The sequence below is a fragment of the Fundulus heteroclitus genome, chromosome 21 (assembly GCF_011125445.2).
Source record: "Fundulus heteroclitus isolate FHET01 chromosome 21, MU-UCD_Fhet_4.1, whole genome shotgun sequence".
Classification (NCBI taxonomy): Eukaryota; Metazoa; Chordata; class Actinopteri; order Cyprinodontiformes; family Fundulidae; genus Fundulus; species Fundulus heteroclitus.
Genome location: NC_046381.1, coordinates 9,987,559 through 10,008,908, shown reverse-complemented (window position 1 = coordinate 10,008,908; position 21,350 = coordinate 9,987,559). Strand labels below are relative to the sequence as shown.

General features: G+C 38.4%; 1 protein-coding gene across 3 annotated transcripts; it reads left to right on the top strand.

Moving 5' to 3' along the window:
• The first annotated feature begins 5,601 nt into the window (after positions 1–5,601).
• On the top strand, positions 5,602–14,504 carry adcyap1a (adenylate cyclase activating polypeptide 1a). 3 transcript variants are annotated; one of them, XM_012853194.3, is made up of 7 exons: positions 5,613–5,976; positions 6,201–6,305; positions 6,676–6,810; positions 7,415–7,519; positions 8,085–8,219; positions 8,735–8,855; positions 14,398–14,504. In XM_012853194.3, the coding sequence occupies exons 2-7, from the start codon at positions 6,208–6,210 to the stop codon at positions 14,404–14,406; spliced, it is 603 nt and encodes a 200-aa protein (XP_012708648.1). In that variant the 5' UTR covers positions 5,613–5,976; positions 6,201–6,207; the 3' UTR covers positions 14,407–14,504. The 3 variants fall into 3 exon arrangements, with proteins under 3 accessions (XP_012708651.1, XP_012708646.2, XP_012708648.1); XM_012853192.3 differs by having other exon boundaries at positions 5,611–5,976; positions 8,735–14,503; XM_012853197.3 differs by lacking the exons at positions 7,415–7,519; positions 8,735–8,855; positions 14,398–14,504 and having other exon boundaries at positions 5,602–5,976; positions 8,085–8,304.
• Positions 14,505–21,350: the final 6,846 nt, after the last annotated feature.

Genomic DNA, 21,350 nt, shown 5'->3' with positions numbered 1-21,350 from the left:
TTGTCTTTATGCCCTCTGACGGGAAATGCAGGAGGTATTTCTGGGTTTATTAAAGAGTCTAAGATGACTGTGCACATCTGCTTTGAGCAGATCTGTTTTCAGGGAGTACAAAGCCTATTTATTGGAAAGGTAACTGGAAGTAAGATGTAAAAAAAACAAACATGATTGTTTTCCTAAATTATCCTTTAATAGAGTCACATAGTACGTAAAAATAAGGGTAGATGTTTTATACAAATACCTCAGTGAAAGGGTTTCTACCAGTTGGTCTCTCTGCTCACTTTTTTAATCTCTTTCATTTATTTACACTGGCTCTCAGATGCTAATGTCCATTTGCACACGCTTCAGCTACTCTAAGGTGTTTGCTTGACAATTCATGTATATTACATAGTTTTCTCACATTGTTCTGTAAATCAGCTGCTGTCCTTCCTCTATTTCAATTGAATATAGTATTTTCTATGTGACATATACATCGTCATCTGAATATACCACATTATACTGTATTATTTTTTTGTCTGCACCATCGATACCAAGTCAAATTCCTTGTAAGTGCAAACCTACTTGGCGATTAAACTTAATTCTGATCAATCAATATTTGCATAATGTTTTTTTTATAACCTTTCTGATAAGTTTATTCTCTTCTGCTTCAGATCTTAACTTTAAGTTAGCTTTTTTTAAATTTCATGATGTAGTGTGTGTCTCTGGTGTCTTCTGTCTGTGTGTTTTTGCCACCGTCGCACCTGAATTTCCCTATTGTGGGACAATAAAGGTATTTATATTAGAGTTATTTGGAATAGTAATATAATTGTTATCTGTTTGTTTGAACAATTTAAAAAATGGTGAAATGGTGTTGGATTCATGTTTCAGTAAGTGCTCACCGATAGGTCTTCATGTTTGGAAAATTTTAAATTATTCAATTGTCTTTTAATGGGGAGAAGTGCGGGACGTCCTGATATAAAACTTTGGTAATACTGAGGTATTATGCGGTAAAAGTTGTTCTAAAAGTTTTAATATGACACAGTTTTTTTATCATAGCATAATTGATAAAAATATACATTATACAAATCAAAAAAATTATTAGAAATCAAAAAAATGTATTTTGATATAATATATGAAATCAATGATATGTGAGAATGAGATAAGGGATGATACAAGCAATACTGACAATGAAAATATGAAACACTAATTATTATAATTATAGATAATCATAATCATTCACAACAAGAATAATAATTTTAAATAGTAAAAAACTAAATATAATAATAGTAAGCATAAAAACAATACTGGCTTAACGACATATACGTTAAAAACAAAGTAAATTACTAAGCAACCATGTATGTAGAAATAGGGGGTGGGATTAAATAAGTTCATCTTCTTCTTCCCACTGTTTTTCAAGCACAATTGTTGTTTTAGTTTGTATGTATAGTATTCAGTATATATATATATATATATATATATATATATATATATATATATATATATATATATATATATATATATATATATAATAACCCACTGAGTGTGGTTGTTCAAAGAACAATGTATTTATTTCTGTATGGTTTGAAATAATCAATCACTTAATCAACCAACCAACCAATCAATCAATCAATCAATCAATCAATTTATTTTTTCCGTGCCATAAACCATTTTCTAGGCTATACCTACAGTGTAGGAATAAATCTTCAACCCCGTGTCTTGTTGTGAGCTTAAAGTTTTCATATTGTCATCCTCTGTTTCCTTAAATCAATATTAACCCTCTGTAAAACTACTGTAGCTAATTTGATGATAATATTATAGTTTCTTATGTCTTTCTGCTTTTCTAAAAGTGTAATCCTAGTGGCAGGTTCACATCCTGAGGTTTATGCGACATGCGATGATCAATCATGGCACTTAAATACAGAAAGTTGAATGTTTTCTTTTTCAATGTAAGATCCAAAGCATCTTTTAGTCAAACGACTGCTAGTAATAATTTTGAATTTCCAACAATTTATCTATGTTATCCAGGTAAAATGCTACCATGTTACTTCCAATTTGAGACAACTGCTGCTGGTCTTGGATCAAAATGTGTGTGTCAGTGTTTAGTGGTGCTCCTCGCAAAGAAATAGGCATGCGGCTGCTTTCCTTTTCTTGATTTCCTCGCCTTTTCATTGCTATTCTTTTATGTTAGCCTGGCTTTCCTTTCTAGCAGAGGGCTCTGGGATAAATGTACCATAGATTTCTTAAATAAAATTGTGAAGGAAATACCTAAGATTTAAACTATTTATAACTTTATTTATACCTGAATGTATTTGAAGGAATGCATTTTTTTTATTTACATGATTATTATTATTATTACTATTATAGTAAACTGTAAAAATAATTCTGTAACAACATAATTATTTAGGGTGATTGCCAAAAATGTCTTATTAACAATTTAATTAACTCTACAGCACAGAATTTTCTGACTTTTGTTTCTTGTGTCAGTTTTTAATGACATTGTCAATAAAAAGATCCCAAACCTTTCATAAAGTAACAGTGAGTCCCGCTAATTTCCTAGAGATGAACACTGGCCACATTTCCACCCCTTAAATGTGATGATTTACAACGTGAGCACCTCCTTTCTCGCTCCCACAGAGAAGTCGATTCCCTACAATACGACAGAGGGTCCGCAATGCGAGTAATGCAGCTTTCGCCACACACCTTTCAGGTTTGATTACCAAAAGGGTTATTCTGTGAGCACTTGAGCTCAGAGACAGTAACATCAATTAAAGTCTTCAAACAAAACGTACCGGCGGCGGAGACAGCTGGGGCTATAAAAAGCAAACACAGCTAAAATTAGAATGAGTCATATGTTCCTTTGCTGTCTTGTTTGAGGTGATAAAGCTCAGTTTTACTTTACTCCGTGTGGCGTAATATGATTACTGAGAGCTCAGCCTCTGAAAAAAGATATGAAGACACATCTGAACAAACAGTGCATGCATTCTCTTTTTTTTTTTTTTTTTTTTTTTTTTTTGCTTTGCTATATTTATCACAAATCTTGATGCCATCACGCATTTCAATTAGTGGAGTGTATGGCAAATGTAATAAGTTATAATCAGCAAGTTTATTAATATTAAACATACAGTAAGGGCTTTAAATGTTGCACTGATTCAAGCATTGGCTTATTAAAGCTAAACATTCATATCTGCTTTTTGCTGTAATTAGATCCTGATACCCTGCTATAATCAGAAGAAGAGTTTATTAAGAGATGATTGAAGCTGAATGAGTAATCACCACTTTACGATGATTACTTTGATTCAGTTCAACATAAGACAGTCATGGAAATGCCATGATTAGCCGCCTCAGTCATAATTAGATGGTTACGTGTCCGAGAGACAGTTGACCTATTTTTAAACACAGTAACGTTCAACAAATAAGCATAAAAAACAACTAAATCAGTTAAACGATACTTTACATTATTTTAAGAAATTCTAAAGTAAAACTGGTGGCCAAACATACAGATATTGGAGTTGATTATTGGTGGATCAGTGTGCATTTTCTTCCCATAACCACTGGAGTGCAGTGCTCACCCAGTGCAAGAAAGACAACTTTATTCATTTTTTCCCACAGTTCTACCTTTCAAGAATTCAAATTAAATCCTTTCATTTTAGCTAAGCAAACCACCACATGACGTCAAAGAGCGGAGGGGACCGAAGAGGTCTGAATCACCCACTAAAGATTCAACTCATGGTCCCGGTGATGCATGCGCAGAGGAAAGGCACATCTGACTTCTGACGAACAGGGTAGAGATGGAGAGAAAAATAACTAAGTTAATGTAAGTTTTATTTCTGGGCGCAACTTCGCCCTTCTCCCCACAACAACTTTGATAAAATTAATTTCAAGTATTATTTGTTCATCTGGCCATTTTTCAAATATGTAATTTGAAAAATCAAAATGTAACTCAACGCATAGCTTAGACTCCCTCTTCTTATCCAAAATGATAGAAATTGTTGTCTTGGCACAGACCTGGCTTTTAAACCTATTTCACAAATTTTCAACAGGATTGAAGTTGGGTCGGTCCATAAAGCTTAATGTTATCCCGCTTTAGCCAGCCTAAGACCATCTCTGATGAGTGTTTAGGCCCCTTTCTTGTTTGGGAAAAACCAAATGAGCCACCTGACCTAAGCTTTCACCCTGAGAGGAATGCAATTGTGTCAGAGTGCTGAAGAACAATGCAAGAACCACCAAAGTTTTCGCCTAATATGATGTGGAACACAGGGGTCCCTCCCCACATACAGGTCACTGACCAAGGAAAGTAAACCCTGCTTCAAAATCGACACCTTCAATCTTAATTCACGTTTGCAGCTTATCACACAGGCAAAACTAAAAATTCTTGGAGGAGAGTTTTATGGCTATAAATCAAAAAGATTGTGCTATTTGGCCACAGTAAAATAAATGTATTTATAGGGGTCAAGGTGAGACTTTTGAATTTTAGAAGACTACCAATTGTCAAGCACAGTGGTGGCAACCTCATGCTGTGGGTGTAGTTGTTGAACTCCCTTTCACCTGTGCATGTGATGTCTTCGGGTACCCCAGCTTCCCCCCACTGTCCAAAATGTGACTGCTAGTTTACCTGGTTACTCTAATTTGCCTTTATGAATGAGTGTGCATGTTTTGTCTGTTTGTGTGATGGCAGCCTGTGTAGGGTGTACCTCACCTCTCGCGTAATGACCGTTGGAGATAGAGAACAATCCCTCTGCGATCCGTCACAAAAAAGTGGGTATAAACAGTGGATTAATGGACATTGCTTTGTGACAACTCAGGGAAATTTCAGAAAATTAAAAGACATTTATTTATTTTTGTTGGGTTGCTGTTGTTTAAAAGAAGCATAACCTGCATATGATTTTGTTGATTAACCTATTATTATCCTAATAATAATAATAAATAATAATAAAAATTATGCTAATAATGCTAACAATGCTAATTACAATAATAATAATAATAAACACAACACAACAACACATAATAATAATAATAATAATGAAATAGAATATTGCTCTCTGAAATACCCTGATGTGTCACGATAAAGATAAGATAAACAAGCTTCATGCAGTGAATATCAGATAAGGAACAAGGCCATAACCCTTAATACCACATGGAGGGGAAAAAATAATTATAAAAATTTGAATACAGATTGGTATTATCTACACATCTGAACCCCTAAACAATGTTTCTCAGTATACAATTTTGTGAACCTTAGCATCTGAAGTGACCAAAGAGAAACATATAGAGAATATAGTTTTAAAATAGCTTGATAAATGATGATAAAATATATTTTCCTTCCATACATGAGTTTTTCTTGCCTCTACTGTCCATTTCAGCACCTCAGGCTCCGAACAGCTCCCACAGTAGCCTCCAAGGCCCGTCACGTGATTTTATTTATAGCGTGACGTCAGCTGTTGACATTAACTCGCGGTTTAATTAATGATGATGTCTGAATTGAAGAGCCATTCGCTTCTTTCTTTTTTTTTTTTCTTTTTTTTATGAGTTGGCTCTGGGTCTTTCATTGACGCGGAAGACGTCTGCGCTCATATGGGACAGAGGAAGGGAGGGGGTGAGGGCGGCAGGGCGGATGACGCAGCCGCCCACCCCCACAGCCCACCTCCAACTCTAACTCCCACCCCTTTCCCCCGACATGATAAGTGGAAAAAGACGAGCCTTTCGAATTCATGGATGAAAAACCTAAAGGGAGTTAACTTCACAGGACGCAAGAAAGTTTTCACAGATACACCAGCCGCTGCTGTGGCGCTTTTCGTCCCGTCCATGAGCGACTAAAAAAAAGTCCCAGAGCTGAGGTGAGGGCGCACGGTCTGCTGCACAATCCCAACAAGGACGCTGAAGAGACACTTCCCAGAGAAAAAAGGAGAGATAGGAGAGAGAGAGAGAGAGGCTGAGATAGAGATCCTATCTCACTCTCCCAGCTGAGGTTCTAGGAAGATCGTGTCCGTCGACTTGAAACTGGTAAGAAGAGGCGCCTTTTACGCTGCGTAAAAGTTCTAGTATTTTTGGGTAAAAAAGTCTTTCCATGCTCTTTTCTTTTTTAAATTGTAGAAACTTATGCACAGGGATATCATGGAAATCTAAATCCAGTCGCATCTAATATTAATCTAAGGATCTCATTTCACTTTTTTAGATTAAAAATAAAACCCTATAATATAAATGTTTAATATCCTTTTGCCCCACAGCAGGACAATGTCTAGTAAAGCAACTCTAGCATTGTTCATCTATGGAATCATAATGCATCACAGCATCAACTGCTCACCTGTAGGAATAAGCTTTCCAAGTATAAGGTAAGTAGCTTTTTTAACCATTTTTTATTGTCAGAATTGATGAGAATCCTTTTACTGTGCAAATGCTGCAGCAAGAACCAGATCTAAAAAAATATGTCTGTGAGAATTACAGCTTGTTACAGGATAATATCAACTGACAGACAATCTATAGGGCTGAGATGCATTTACCAGGGAGAGGAGGTAATGTAATTTAGGCTGCTGCGGCACAGCCTCAGGCTGACCTAGCAATTAATCGATCAATCTATCCGGTGGAATAATTAATAGGAATTAAACTGGAGCGAAATGGATCCGAATAAACAGATTTGTCTTAAGTCTTTCAATTTAAAGTCTGTTCAGGCTGTACATTTTTCTCTCTTTTTTTTAAATACAGACTTGACAGTGAGGTTTATGATGAGGGTGGCAACTCCTTACCATCCCTGGATTATGATGGAGATCAGTTGGAGGTGAGAAGCCCCTCTTCCGTCGCAGACGATGTCTTCACCATGTTCTACCCATCAGAGAAAAGGTGATTTTTTTTCTTTTAACAAACAAAAGTAAATAATAAAATGTCCTTCATTGCTTTATGAGACATCCGTGTCGAACATCTCACTTCTGTACTTCTGTCTATGTATATGTTCTGTGTGAATCAATGTATTGTCAAAACGTTTCCTTATATCCCCATCGGATTATAACTACAATGAAGAAATCTCAGGATACATACATATATATATATATATATATATATATATATATATATATATATATATATATATATATATATATATATATATATATATATATACATACATACATATATATATATATATATATATATATATATATATATATATATATATATATATATATATATATATATATATAATGCTATCTCCTCAATCAATTTTAGATATATATTGTATTTAATAAATACAAAATATTTTATTTATGTTAAACATAGACAGCAAGATTTCCAGTTTTTTTAGGCATTTTTGCCTTTTTTTTATCTCAAAATTAATTCCACCAAATAACATCACAGGATGGATATTTGCTGCCCTGTTGAGTCTTAATATGTGCTGTTGTGTTTAGTGTGTGTGGTGATTTTTACTGTGTGGCTATCTATATCATCCCAGAATGGAAAGGCATGCAGACGGCATGTTTAATAAAGCCTACAGGAAAGCGTTGGGTCAGTTATCAGCAAGGAAATACCTTCATTCTCTGATGGCAAAACGTGTAGGGTAAGAACATCTCCTTGTTCGTCCCTTGTTTTTCCTTTAAATCTGCTGTTTCTTGTTCTCTGTGCGTCTTCGTTTCTGCGTACTGAGTCCTATATGCTCATAACTCATGCTGTAATGTGTCTGTGGTGTCATTTTCTCCCGACCCCCAACATGATGCCAAATCTCTCTCCCCCCTCCTCACCACCCAGCCCTTGCCACTAAATCAACTCATCCTGAAATCTGCACAAAGAGGAGAAAACTGCTCTTTGATTGATTTAGGAAGTATTACTTTCTAAGCTGGCTGTCGTGGAAAAAGCTGTAGGAGAGAATTAAGTTAAATAGTTTTAGATTTATTTCCCGGTGAATAATTTATGGGACTAAATCCCAGTGGATTCTGATCGGAAGGAGGTGGGTGGATGCAGTTTGTGGAAAACGCACACTGAAATCCCTGCTTTTGGTCTGGATTCTTCACGCAAGGTCTTCTCTCAACGATATCAGTAAACCATGTTATTATTTCCCCTTTAGGGTGACCACATAGTATATCATGTAACCTCCGTGACATGGCTCCCCGTTGTGTCTCTTACAGTGGGGGAAAAACGCTGGACGACAGCTCGGAACCCCTCTCCAAGCGACACTCAGACGGGATCTTCACAGACAGCTACAGCCGCTACAGGAAGCAAATGGCTGTGAAGAAATACCTGGCTGCGGTCCTGGGGAAAAGGTACAGACAGAGAATTAGAAACAAAGGACGGCGGATGGCGTATTTGTAGCATCTCCCACTAAGCCTCCTGAGTAAAAAAAAAAAAAAGAGAAAAAAAAAAGAAAAAATACAACAACCCAAAAAATCAATGTGTTCAGCCCCAGATGAAGTCATTTTGGAGATTTTACCAATCAGTGGCTCGCTTTTTTGTGTTCCTAAAACATGTATTTATGTATGAAGTAAGCCATTAAATGAATATTTTGATAATATTGTTTTCATTTTGTACTTAAAGCACTTAAGGATACACGTATCTCCAATGTGGACCAATTGTTTTTGTTAATTTAGAGAGAGAGAAAAAAAAGTGTCTATTGTTTACCATGCAAATCTGTTCCAACAGTTCTGTCTTTTAAACGTTTAGCAAAGACACAGAAACAAGAGGGAAATAAACAGTTTAAAAGACAATCAATGCATTTAATGCTGCTTTTTTCCCCCCAGAAACGTGACATTAAGAGTTTAGTTGTCTCTATTCACAACAGCCTTGAAGACATAGGTTTTCACCATGTCCTACAAGTGATAGACTTTGACGCCCTCCCGGACGGGGATGAGCTTGACGCTTTTTTGAGAGACAGACTGAAACAGTTTTCTCCCGAATTTGCGGTGAGTTTCCGGCTCTTTCCCGAAGGTGGGACTTCTCAAGTCTCTCCTGTTTTTTTTTTTTCCTTTGCCCTACTCTTTCTTCTCACCTCGTGAGCTTGTTTCAGACTCTCGAATCTAGCTCTTCTTTTGCCTCATCTGTGCTCCTGTCTCACTGATTAAAAGTTGACTTCTCTGACAACAAGAACGCAGGCTGTCAGTGATGACTGGCTCAAAGAAATCTGTAAATCTGGCTTAATTTAGACTCGTGTTAGGTCAAAGGGGCAGTTTAGATTTTTTTAAAGTGAGGTTCTGTGAGGTTATCGTCTGTGAAAGTTCCCTTACCGATTGTAGAAAGATGCTTCCAAACACTGAGTTTGTAGAGAAGTGAAAAAAATCCTGTGATCACATGAAATGTCTGGCAACTAATTCAGCATTTATTTTTTGCAATACAGACACTGTTGCATTTGCACTTCTCTTCCACATGCATTTTAAGTGTTTTCAAATGAAAACAGATATACAGAAAATCTTTCTAAAATGGATACTTGAGATTTTTCCATATGGGCTAATCTATAATGTAGTTGCCTACTTTTGCTCTCTAAACTAGAAACCACAAAACAATGAAACAGGTTTGAAGGGTAAAGAGAGTAAGAACAATGTTTCTTTTCACCTCAGACACTCCAAAAATGTTTTACTATGACACCAAAAAATGGCAGCAGATTTGTCACTAGTCGTGTTTTCTTTCTTTTAAAAAAAAAAAAAAAAAAGCAGCAAGAAAGGTCAGAATAATCAATACACATCAGTGCAAATTTGCTAGACTGGCAACACTTATTTTTGTAGATGTATTTGCCACCTGCTGGCACAGCATAGGTTTTGCACCGTTGTTGAGTGGAATCCCAGCAGTGTAGATGTGAACGTGATCAAGAACAGGGGAAACGAAAGTACCGGAAGTACCCAGACAGCAGCATGGGGTGAAGAATGGCCTAAACCCGGGGCCCAGTTTAAATCAGTTCCCTTTTTTCCAGAATTACTTTTATGTTCTGTTAAATTCAGTTTTTTTCTTTTAATTTTGACAATACCTTGGTCCACAAAGTAAACACATTATTAAACCCCCTAAATTATTTAATCATATATCTTAATGTATATAATTCCAATAGTTCAATTAAATAAATCCAAAGGTTTTGGATTAATTAGACTCTTTGTAACTCACTCACCTTCAGGGTGCATGTTTTTTTTTACAGCTAGGACTTTTTTGCTCCCTCTGGAGTTTCTGCTGTATTGCAGGGCTAACCGAGGTCTTGAAAGCTGCTATGATGTTATAACAAAACTTCACCAAAAACACATGGAGCTATATTTATATTTATATTTAAATAAGTCTGTAACTGGACTCATACAGCTATAAAAAGTGTTCAGTAAATGCACACCACGCTCTGTTGGGAAGCTCTAAGAGAAGCTTGCTTCCTCTATGTTTGATAGTAGTCCTTGATAACTTAGAGGAAGATAATTTCTCTCACATTATGAACCAAGTGCTTTTGAACCTGTAATAATTAATGACTAGTGTTTTAGCATTATACTGCACTGTCCAGGCCTCTCCCACATGGCTGCAGCTCAGTCTGCCCCAACAAAAGAGGATGTGGAGTGGGTGTAGACTGACAAGCTGTTGAGTCCGAATCTGGTTTGGAGTCAGGGGGTTTGAGAATGCTGAGAAGGGGCAGACTAGGGTTGGGTATTTTTACCCTGTTGTTGATTTTAAACAAATTTCATTACATTATCTACGATCTGATAATTTAAAAAAAAATGTGAGCACCAATACCCACTCTCGATTCACTTCCAAACCGTAATTTCCTCTAATGTTTTGATCCAACGGATTATCATATAGCCAGTGAAGAATTGATAATTTTCCCTAAAAACCAACCTTTTCTCACTCTGATGTTGGCTTTTCCAAATTCCCAGAGCGAAATACAACAATGCCCCCTAAGGTCAGAAATCTTTAGTATCCAAAATGGCTGCCACTCATATATGATAGAACAAAGTAAAAGTTTCAGGCACAAAGTACTTATGAGTATTTATCAGGTACTGCATATTAGTGTCCATTTTTTAAATCCAAAACCATAAAAAAAAATAAAAAAATTCAGAGGTAACCTCAAAAGGCGCTGTCTGTCATCTTGTATCGGATAAGAAACTGGGTCATGATAACCTACCAAGGTCATGTGCTTCTTAAAGTTTGCAGCGCCTCGGCCTCGGCTACTGTTGGAATTAGAAGTTATTTTGACTAAATAGGGAAATTTGGAAGTGATTTGGAAAAAAATAGTTAAATAGGGGGAAGACAGGCCTCCCTTTGCGCTTTGATTTAATGCAATACGATACATTGAGATGTTGCAAGCTAATTAGGCTTTCCGACTTAACAGCTTTTAAAGTGTTTTAAGAAAAATAATTTACAAGATTAGAATTAATTATAATTTCAGTACAATGACCCAGTGCCATTGAAAGATCTCCCCTGCAGATAAACTCTCAGCATTACCTCGTCACACCGCTGCATATCTGCCTTCGGCTTAAATGGCGTAGGAAGATAGAGCAGCATCACCTTCTTACGCATTTAACTCTGTAGCAAACTTAATTTAACCACTGTCTAAGACAGCTGCCACATACATCTAAAAATTCAATGACGTGAGCCCTGCAGCTTTGTAAACCTCAAATGAGTGCCGCTGCAACTGAGATTTCCCAGTAAAGGCGATGCAGATTCCCAAACTGGACTCTCATAAACTGATAGTGAAACTGACACCTTTCTCTATGTTGTTATATGTTTTTTTGAGCCCATGTGGAATTTCAATCTCAGATGGTTGAGCCAAATATATATGTAGAAGATTGTAAATACCACATCCTTGATCCCAATACGCATGCACTGCTCCAACTGAGAGTCCATCCAATCTGACTCATATACTCAAAGCCATAACAGCACTTGGTGCTCCACAAAATTTCCCCACATTGTGACCTGTGTAACACAGGTTTTTCACAACATCAACATACATGGAAGGTAGAGAACACGTAAAATGAGATAAAGTAAACTTAATCAAATTCAAGGGACGTGAAAACTGGTGTCATTGCTAGAATTATTGGAAAATATCTCAGCTCTCAAAAGATTGAAACAACTTTAAAGCAGGAACAGCAGCAGAATAAGATTACATTTCAGGTGTTCAACAGTTCATTTTTAAAAATCACGTATTTAGTTTCCCGCTAACAATTATTTAATCAAACATTAGCACTGTGTTGTAAAGGCGCGTCTGAGAATCAGTAAACATCAGTTCATCTTCACACTGTATTAAATATAGACGTTTCTAATCAGTGAATATAACGTTGCATCCCATGGGCTTCAACACTTTCAATGTGTTTTTCAAAAGCTAAAATCAGCCTAATCATTGGCCTCTGACAGGCTAGCTGTTAATCATCTGCTGCACTTTGGATTTCCTCAGCTTTCAACAAATTCAGCGTGATATGACACCTTTCTGCCTCACATAAGGAAACCTTTAACTGATTATAAAGTCCCAGAACCTCACTGAAAGAACATTCGGATGTTTTTCCAAAAGCTGAAAACATGGGCTCTGAGACAAAGACCAGAGCACTTCTGAGGTTTTCCCCTGCTTTTTTTCCCCACTTGAACTTTGTTCACAAAGAGATCCTCCACTTCTGACTTGTGTAAAGTGCCAATGATGTGTGTCTATCAACTTCAACCTAATGAACCTAATTTGTTTGGAGATTTTCTCTTGTCTCTTTGTCCATATAATATCAATCACATTTCAAGCATAAAAAGCAATCAAGGGAAAAAAAAGAAAAAAAAAAGAAGAACGAAACTCCCAAAAGAAATGAGACTTGTTACATGATTTTCTTCATTGGGTTTGTTCTGTGTAAGGGACATACAAGGTGGTTTGAACTCTGCATCTATTGTGCTTCCCTGTTTTCTGTCATGTGAACCGCTGTACAAACTCCAAACAGACTGCATGATTAAAGTAATTGCACCAGCTCATCGCATCTGTGCAGACAACTAGGTGGTTTTGCTTGCTTTCTGACCTCTACAACGCAAACATATCTGTTATTGCTGGATGTTTTGGTGTTCTGTTCTCCTCACACTTCTACACAACTCGTTTGTTGAAACTTATGAATGTACTTTACTGCTGGTAGGAATTTATCAATACGATGGAATCTATTAATGCTTACTATGATTATTACTTTCAAAGATACTTCTAAATAAGCAGTTGTATCTTATAACTTCTGTCTGCAGATAGACACAACATCTGCCATAATTGGTCACATTTTAAGGACAGATAGCACATAAACTGATAGAAGGCCTTGCTGATTTTCAGGCAAAATTTACCCACTCGTTACTCACTTACAGATGCACTTACAAACTGCAATATCTCTAAAAGTATCTCATACATTTAATTAATTCAGTACAAAATATCAACTTCACATATTCGATAGATTCATGACACACAGAGGGGTATCTGTCTAGTGCTGATTTCTGTTAATCTTGATGAATATGGCTTACAGCTAATGAAAATCTAAAACAGATAAAAACAGTTTTCCTGCAGATAGTCATTGACACACTGCGTAAAAAGGTTAAGCCACAAAGGCTTATTGCTAAGGAAGCCAAATGTATCAAAGTAAAGTTGAGTGGAAGAAAAAAGTGCACGGAAGAGCTGTGCAACCAGCAGAGACAACGCAGCATAGCACTGTTACGCATATTCGCCATTGCTGTGTTTCTGGTTTTGGTCTCGACCGCGTTCGATTCAGAAATGGGTTGAGCTCGGTCAGTTTTGCTGGCTGCTCAGGCGCAGTGATACTCTGGTCATTCAGTAATTAAACGGCAACAGTCCAATTTTCTTTCTCCTTGGTCCAGGAAAGACTCTCCGTGGTTAAGGAGTGGGTTAAAACAAAGAATGTGACCTTTACAGCCCATGCCCCTGGTACGTCCGTCTATACGTGGGGGTTCTTGAAGCTTTGACCCAACCTGCGGTTTATGCCTTTTAAGACTCCCTCAGACTTTTAAATGTGCATAGCTTCCCAATTATCTCGTGGTCATCCCAGCTACACGTTTATCTTTCACTCAACCTTCCCTTAATAGGCTGGCACCCTGCACTCTAAGAGCGACCAGTTTCTTTAGCAAAAACCATTTGCAGGTTACCTTCCTTACAGATGTCAATGACTGTCAGCTGGACAATTGTCAAGTCAGCAATCTTTACCTTGACACAGTAGGCTATAGCACAACAGTTATGTGTAATATTCTAATTTATGGTAAAGAATGAGTTTCGGATTTTCATTCTCTGTAAGCTACGATCTAAATCTGCAGAAACTGCTTGAGGTATATCACTCGGAGTATAATGAAGCTATAAAAACACATACGTATACATTTTTGAAATTGAATTTCTGGAAATAAATCAACTTGTTGACTGTGTTCTGATTCATGGAGAGGCACCTGTATAAAAAGATAAATAAAAGGAGGACAGGGTTAAAGTTGTCCCATCCCTCTGTTACTGTATCAATCTTTCTTTACTTCTGCATTTTCCTCCAGGCTTTGTGACGCAGTGGAGCAGTTTGCAGCTGTGGTGCCTTGCATCGACTGTAATTAAAAAACAGGAAAAAAAAAGCTAAAAAAAAAAAAAAAAAAAGAATTGCCATGAATAATGGATGGCTATTTAGTGGCCCTACAATGCTGCACATCTTTGGCTAACGCTTCATCACCATTTTTTTGTTTGTCGCCGTCGCCATCGTGTCCCACGTGTTTGATAGCCTCTTTAGCCGCTTAGAGGTAGAAGATTCCTGCTTGCACTGCTTTTTGTTTTGCACTTTGTTTTAGAGCTCTAGGTTGTTTTTTTTGTGTGTGAAATCATCGAGGGAGGGGGGAAAACCTGCTCCAAGAAATATGACATGTATGATAATAAAAGCGCCAATAGCCTTACGAATATGAATTAATCTTCAGAGGTACATACATATATATATATATTTACTGTGTGGAAAGTTAATATTAGATCACGACAAGAGTCGAGTCAATAAATGTCTAAAAAAAAAAGGTGTTGTAAGATTTGTATGAATAAATTTTTGTAAACAACAAACATTTTGTCCCATCTTTGAAGCTAAAAACAACTTGAGTTGTGAATTTATCTGAAGATATGGGGAAATATATCCTCTGCTGCTTTTATGGGATCATAAAGAATAAAAGGAGAAAGATCAAAGAGGAGTTGTGAATCCACGAGCTTCACTCAGAGAAGCATTGCTACTCAGAGTCAAAAAGCAAACAAACATTCAAGTTAAACTCATTATTAGAGTTCATATGGATGATGTGGATGATCAGTACCTCAGATACAAACAGAAAACCAACCAAACAAAAGCGAGGAGGGGAAAGAGAGGATTCAGAGACGTCCGTCCCCGTTTTTTTTTTTTTTTCGGTGACTCAGTGCTTTTTGGCAGATGAGCATTGACACCAGTTGGCCGGGTGTCTGCCTCCCCTCGGGACAGCATGAGTAAAAAGGAGACGTGGGAGGGATCACCCAGCCCACGCCGCACACTGTCTCGGTGCACTTTACACCTCCCCTCCTGCAGCAGGCGCCGCCGAGGGCCTGCGGGGCCCGGAAGGAACAGTTGGCCATGCTCTGCTCGAGGGAAGAGAGCAACAACACGAAGCAGAAGAAGTTGTGTATGCAGACACGAGGGGATACGTGCGTGAAACTGCATTTTCATAATTGACGAACGGTAAGGACTCGCAGTGCAAGGCATCTACATTTATATAAAAAAGGAGTTTCCCTCTTATACATGTTTTCTGTTTTTTTTATCACATCTTCTATTTCAGACCATCAACCTAATTTTAAAAATCTCAAAAAAATTATCTGAGTAAACCCAAAAAGCAGTTTTGAAATAACGGTTTCCTTTATTAAGTGGAAAAGGTATCCAACCCAACCTAGCCCTATAAAAAAAAATCATTGCCTTCTTTGTTAAATAATCAGTTACCTGTGATTAACCACACATTGTAGGTCAAGATAAACCCTAGCCTAATTATTGCCTCACCCGTTGATATCAGAATGCGCTGAAATGGAACCAGTCTGACAACCGGAAGTGGGTTAAAAGATCTGACCAGGCAAAACCTTGTGAGTTCATGTAAAGAAATTCAAGATAGAAACAAAGTTGTGGACATTATCATTCTTGGTAGGGTAAAAAGCCATTCCCAAGCCTTTGTGTATGCAGTGATCCCCAGTGAGAGTTGTGGTGAACCTACAGTGGTGAACCATCTCAGAAGGGGCCAGCCTACCAAAGCAGCTGAAAAAACACATGAGAAACACCTCCAGGAAGTCACACACTTGAAGTGTGAAGGGCACTGTATGAGCAATGATTTTAAAATCATGAAAAAAAAAATAGACAATCATTGCTTTGCATTGTTCACCTAATAGAAAACATAAAATAAGATCACAGGTGTCTCAAAATGATGACACCTATCCATGCTAGACTGCATTTAAGTTCTGAGTGGATTATAATCTGAATTCTTTACCCAAATTTGTGAAAAAAATGTAAATCAAAGCAAATGGATCAAACCAGACACATTGGATCATTTCCCATCAAAAACTATCAAGAATAACTATCAAGTTTACAAACAAGCAGATGTTTTTGAGTGTAACCACAACAGACAAAGGGTGTATAGTTCCCTGCAAAGGTTGCTGATCTTACCTCAAAAAGACTGGAGCGTAATAATGTAAAGTTTCTTGTGTTTATGGTCTTTATAATCTGGCAAAAATCCAGATAATTTGCATCGTATTTCGGACCACTCCCTTCTAACTAATTATTTCACTCAGCCAACCTGGAGGCTTTTGGTGCATGAACGACATCCTACGGTCATCTCAATTGGCTTTAAGTCTGGACTTCGACCGGGCCGCTCCAGAACTGTCATTGTTATTTGTAAATTTCTTTAAAGGTATCCCTGCTAGTGTGCTTCGGGTCATTATCCTTCTGTACTGCCCAAGCTTAAGGTCACTGACCGATTGCCAGACAGTCTCTTTTTAGATTTTTTGCTAGAGACCAGAATTCATTGAATCTATTAACTACTACAAGTTGTCCAGGTCCTGAAGCAGCAACACAGTCACAGACCACCACAGACCCACTGTATGTAAAAAAAAAGTACTTTCACTAAAAGACAATGTTAGTTTTATGCCAGATGTAATGGGATGCAGTCCACAGGTCTTGGAGATGAACATGATGCAAAATTTCAGATGATGATTTGGATTGTTTTGTCTTTTTTCTGGAGGAGCTGTTGATGCCCTCGTGGAGTAACTTGGGTAAACTGGCCACTACTTGAAAGGTTCGCCACTGTTCCAAGTTTGTGGAAAATGGCCCTCACCGTGGTTCAATGGAGTCCCAAATCCCCTATGATGGCTTTGTAACCCTTTCCACACTCATAGATTCAATTAACTTTATTTATATAGCGCCAATTCATGAAACATGTCATCTCAAGGCACTTTACAAAGTCAAGTTCAATCAGATTATACAGATTGGTCAAAAATTTTCCTATATAAGGAAACCAGTTGATTGCATCAAAGTCCTGATAAGCAGCATTCACTCCTGGAGAAGCGTAGAGCCACAGGGAGAGTCGTCTGCATTGTACATGGCTTTGCTGCAATCCCTCATACTGAGCAAGCATGAAGCGACAGTGGGAAGAAAAACTTCCCATTAACAGGAAGGAAAACCTCCGGCAGAACCGGGCTCAGTATGAACGGTCATCTGCCTCGACCGACCGGGGTTACAGAAGACAGAGCAGAGACACAACAAGAGAGACAAACAAGCACAGAAGCACACATTGATCTAGTAATCTGTTCTACATTAGATGGTAGTAGCGGGTGAGCCGTCTTCTCTGGATGATGTCACAGTTAACAGAACGCCAGACCAGGTGTACCTACTATGAAGATAAAAGAGAGAGAACAGAAAGTTAAAGCAGAAATGACAACACGTAATGCATAATTGAAGAACAGTAGAACTCTATACAGTGAGAAAATTAGATCCTGATGTCCTCCAGTAGCCTAAGCCTATAGCAGTAAAACTATAAAGTTAGCTCAGAGTAACATGAGCCACTCTAGTTATAAGCTTTGTCAAAAAGGAAAGTTTTAAGATTATTCTTAAAAGTAGACAGGGTGTCTGCCTCATGGACCAAAACTGGGAGTTGGTTCCACAGGAAAGGAGCCTGATAGCTAAAGGATCTGCCTCCCATTCTACTTTTGCCAAACACATTTTTCTCTCGTTTCATGGAGTGTTTCAGCTCGGTGCCTAATTTAATGCTTTTTGAGAGCTTTTAGTCATCAGACAGATGCTGTTTAGCTAATTTATTTATTCTACAGATCTGGTCAAATTCAACAAAGGCGATAAACCAAATTATTGCCTAATTGGTGTTGGAGAACTTTTATGTTCCCTTAAAGAGGATATAGATTATGAAGAAATAACAGATTGCTAATTTTCTTTAACAATGCGGTAAAAAATAAATTAGCTGATATCTGTTTCCTGTTGAAATACAAACTCTGTGGGTGGGGAGGGTGGCATTCAAAACTTCCCCACCCACCCGGGTGACTTCCACTCTTTTCTTTCATCACCTTTTTAAATGTGTATGTGTGTGTCAGTGTCAATTAAAGACCCCCATGTCTTATGGTAACTTGTAGGTCACCACATTAATAACTTCTCTGGGCAACTCCTGCTCTCTTTAAGGGGGTCTTCTCTTAGAATCACATCAGCTACAGCTGAGTGATCCCCGCAGAAAACACCACGATGTTGGTATGGGACGGTCGTTTGTGCCTCGGAACAAGCCTTCCACGGCACTGCAGGCTCCCTCGGTCTGAGTGCGTGATGACCCCCACTCAGACATGAAGGCATGGCTTTGATTTTTTGTGCGGCTGCGTCTTCAGCTCTCGGCGGAGCTCCCAGAGAGGATGATCAATGGGAGTGATCCGATTCCTCCAGCCCGTGCCAGACCCTTTCTCAACCTTGCTAACCCAATCAGCTGCCGTTGCCAAGCAACCAGTCCCAGGAGGATGCGTTGGGAGTGGGTGGTGTGCTGGTGGCCTTTGTGAGCATCAGAACATCACAGAGGATGTATTTCTCTCAGACAGATTCTGTTGAAGCCCCGGTGTCTCCTACATGCTGAATGCTGCAAACAGGGGCAGTCGGACAGTCTCCCTCTTTCTCTCGCTCGCTCTCTCTCACTCTCTGTGGTGGGGAGGACGACGAAGTTGAGTAATGCAGTGATTCATTGCAGTGTACAGACAGGCACACACAGTGTAACAAATGCGTGTAAATCACACGGAAACAGGATGGACCACACGTAAAACAGGCAGCACAAGGAAAGCGGTTAAGAATATGGAAAGTACGCAGGAAATTACCGGAGGACGCAAAATGAGTGCAGGTTGAACTGGAAAATAAAATGTAACATGAAACATCCATCCATCCATCTTCTAACACGGCTATCCCTTGTGGGGTCGTGAAGGGTGCTGGTGCCTATCTCCAGCTGTCAATGGGCGAGAGGGCAACACAGAGACAAACAGGACAAACAACCATTATCACACACACTCACACCTCAGGAGAATTTAGAGAGGCCAATTAACCTAACAATCATGTTTTTGGACTGTGGGAGGAAGCCGGAGTACCCAGAGAGAACCAACGCATGCACAGGGAGAACATGCAAACTCCATGCAGAAAGACCCAGGGCAAGGGCAGGACTCAAACCCATGACCTTACCCACTTTTCCACTGTTCAGCCCATAAATGAAACATACATAATTAAAATAGTAAATAAATAAGTGCGTGATTATATTAAAAGAGGGAGTTTGTGTTTTTGATTTTTCCAGTCAGCATGACACAGAAAGTCTGAACTTATTTTCTATAGACAGTCTGAAGTACTGAACAGCATTCCTACTTGTATGTCAAAGTATCAGCTCTTGTAGTCCCCAACCTTGCTATCTTATACAGATTTTTGGAAATCCTGATTGCTAGTTCGGAGCAGTGGGTGTGCATCAGAGACACGGACCTGGAATGGTTCAGGTCCTACCTGCCACATTGGACATTCTGTGTGTCAGCCTTGATGACTCTCTGTACTCCACTGCTCCTCTCTCATACGGGGTCCCACAGGGCTCTGTGCTTGGCCCTTTTTTATTTTCTCTGTATCTATTACAACTTGGATCCATTCTTAGGAAACATGGTGTTTCTTTCCACTGCTATGCAGACAATAGCTAGATCTGTGTCCCCCTCAAAAAAAATCTGACACTTACTCTACTAATCCACTGCTAGAGTGTCTACATGACCCTAAAAGATGGATGTCTTTAAATTTTCTCAATTTTAATGGAAAAAAGACCAAAGTTATGGTCCTCGGTGGCACTTCTGTGACACACCCACCCGCCTAGTTGATCTGGGTTCCTCGGCACAGTGTCGTGTGCCAATTGTGAACAATCTAGGGGTGAAAGTGGACACTGACCTTAAATTTGACAGCCAGACAAAAGCTGTGGTGAAATCCAATCAAAAACAGCACTTTGAAGGACTGCAGTAATACATGCCTTCGTGTCCACTCGGCTGGATTAATGTAACACACTTTATATGGGAGTTACTGGGTCCTCCACTGCTCACCTGCAACTTGTGCAAAATGCTACTGCATGTTGAGGAAGTATGAGCATATTTCACCTATTTTAGCTTTGCTCTACTGGCTGCCCGTCCATTTTAGGATTCTTTTTAAAATAATTAAATTTACTTTTAAAGCCTCGAATGGCCTCGCCCCACCCTACCTGTCTGAGCTGCTGCACCCCCTACACTCCCAGTTGATCGCTCAGGTCAGCTGAACAGCAGCTCCTGAAAGTGCCTAAAGCTAGGTTTAAGCTCAGAGGGGATCGAGCATTTGCCATTGCAGCTCCAAAACTTTGGAACAAATTGCCGCTGCACAGTAGACAGCCCTCATCTCTGTCTCATTTTAAATCTCTTCTTAAAACCCACCTCTTCTCCTTGGCTTCCGATACCATGTAGAGTGTTGATTTTTATGTGTATACATGCATATTTTTATCACGTGCGGGCAGTGCCTTTGTTTTAATTTAATTTTACTGCTTTTATCTTTCTATTGTCTACTTCATCTTTTATTGTGTTATATATTTAGTGTATTTTATTTTGTTGTACAGCACTTTGTAAACCTTGTGTTTGTTAAAATTGTGATATATAAATAAAGTGGATTGGATTGGATTGGATTGCATTCATTGGGAATCTATTTTTTCATGGTAACCATGCATCACTGATAAACAACGATGACAAAACAGCCATAGCATTACCAATACTGAAAACTTTTCCCTCAATCTGAAATCCAAGCACAATACACGTTACTTGTTTTAGGTCAGCAATAACTACCATAATTTATTTGATTAGCTAAATAACAGAATAAGGAGGGAAGTATTTTTTATTTCTTTAAATTTGTTTAGATACACAAAAATTGTTGTGCCTTCATAGACTTTGGTTAAGCCCAAATTAA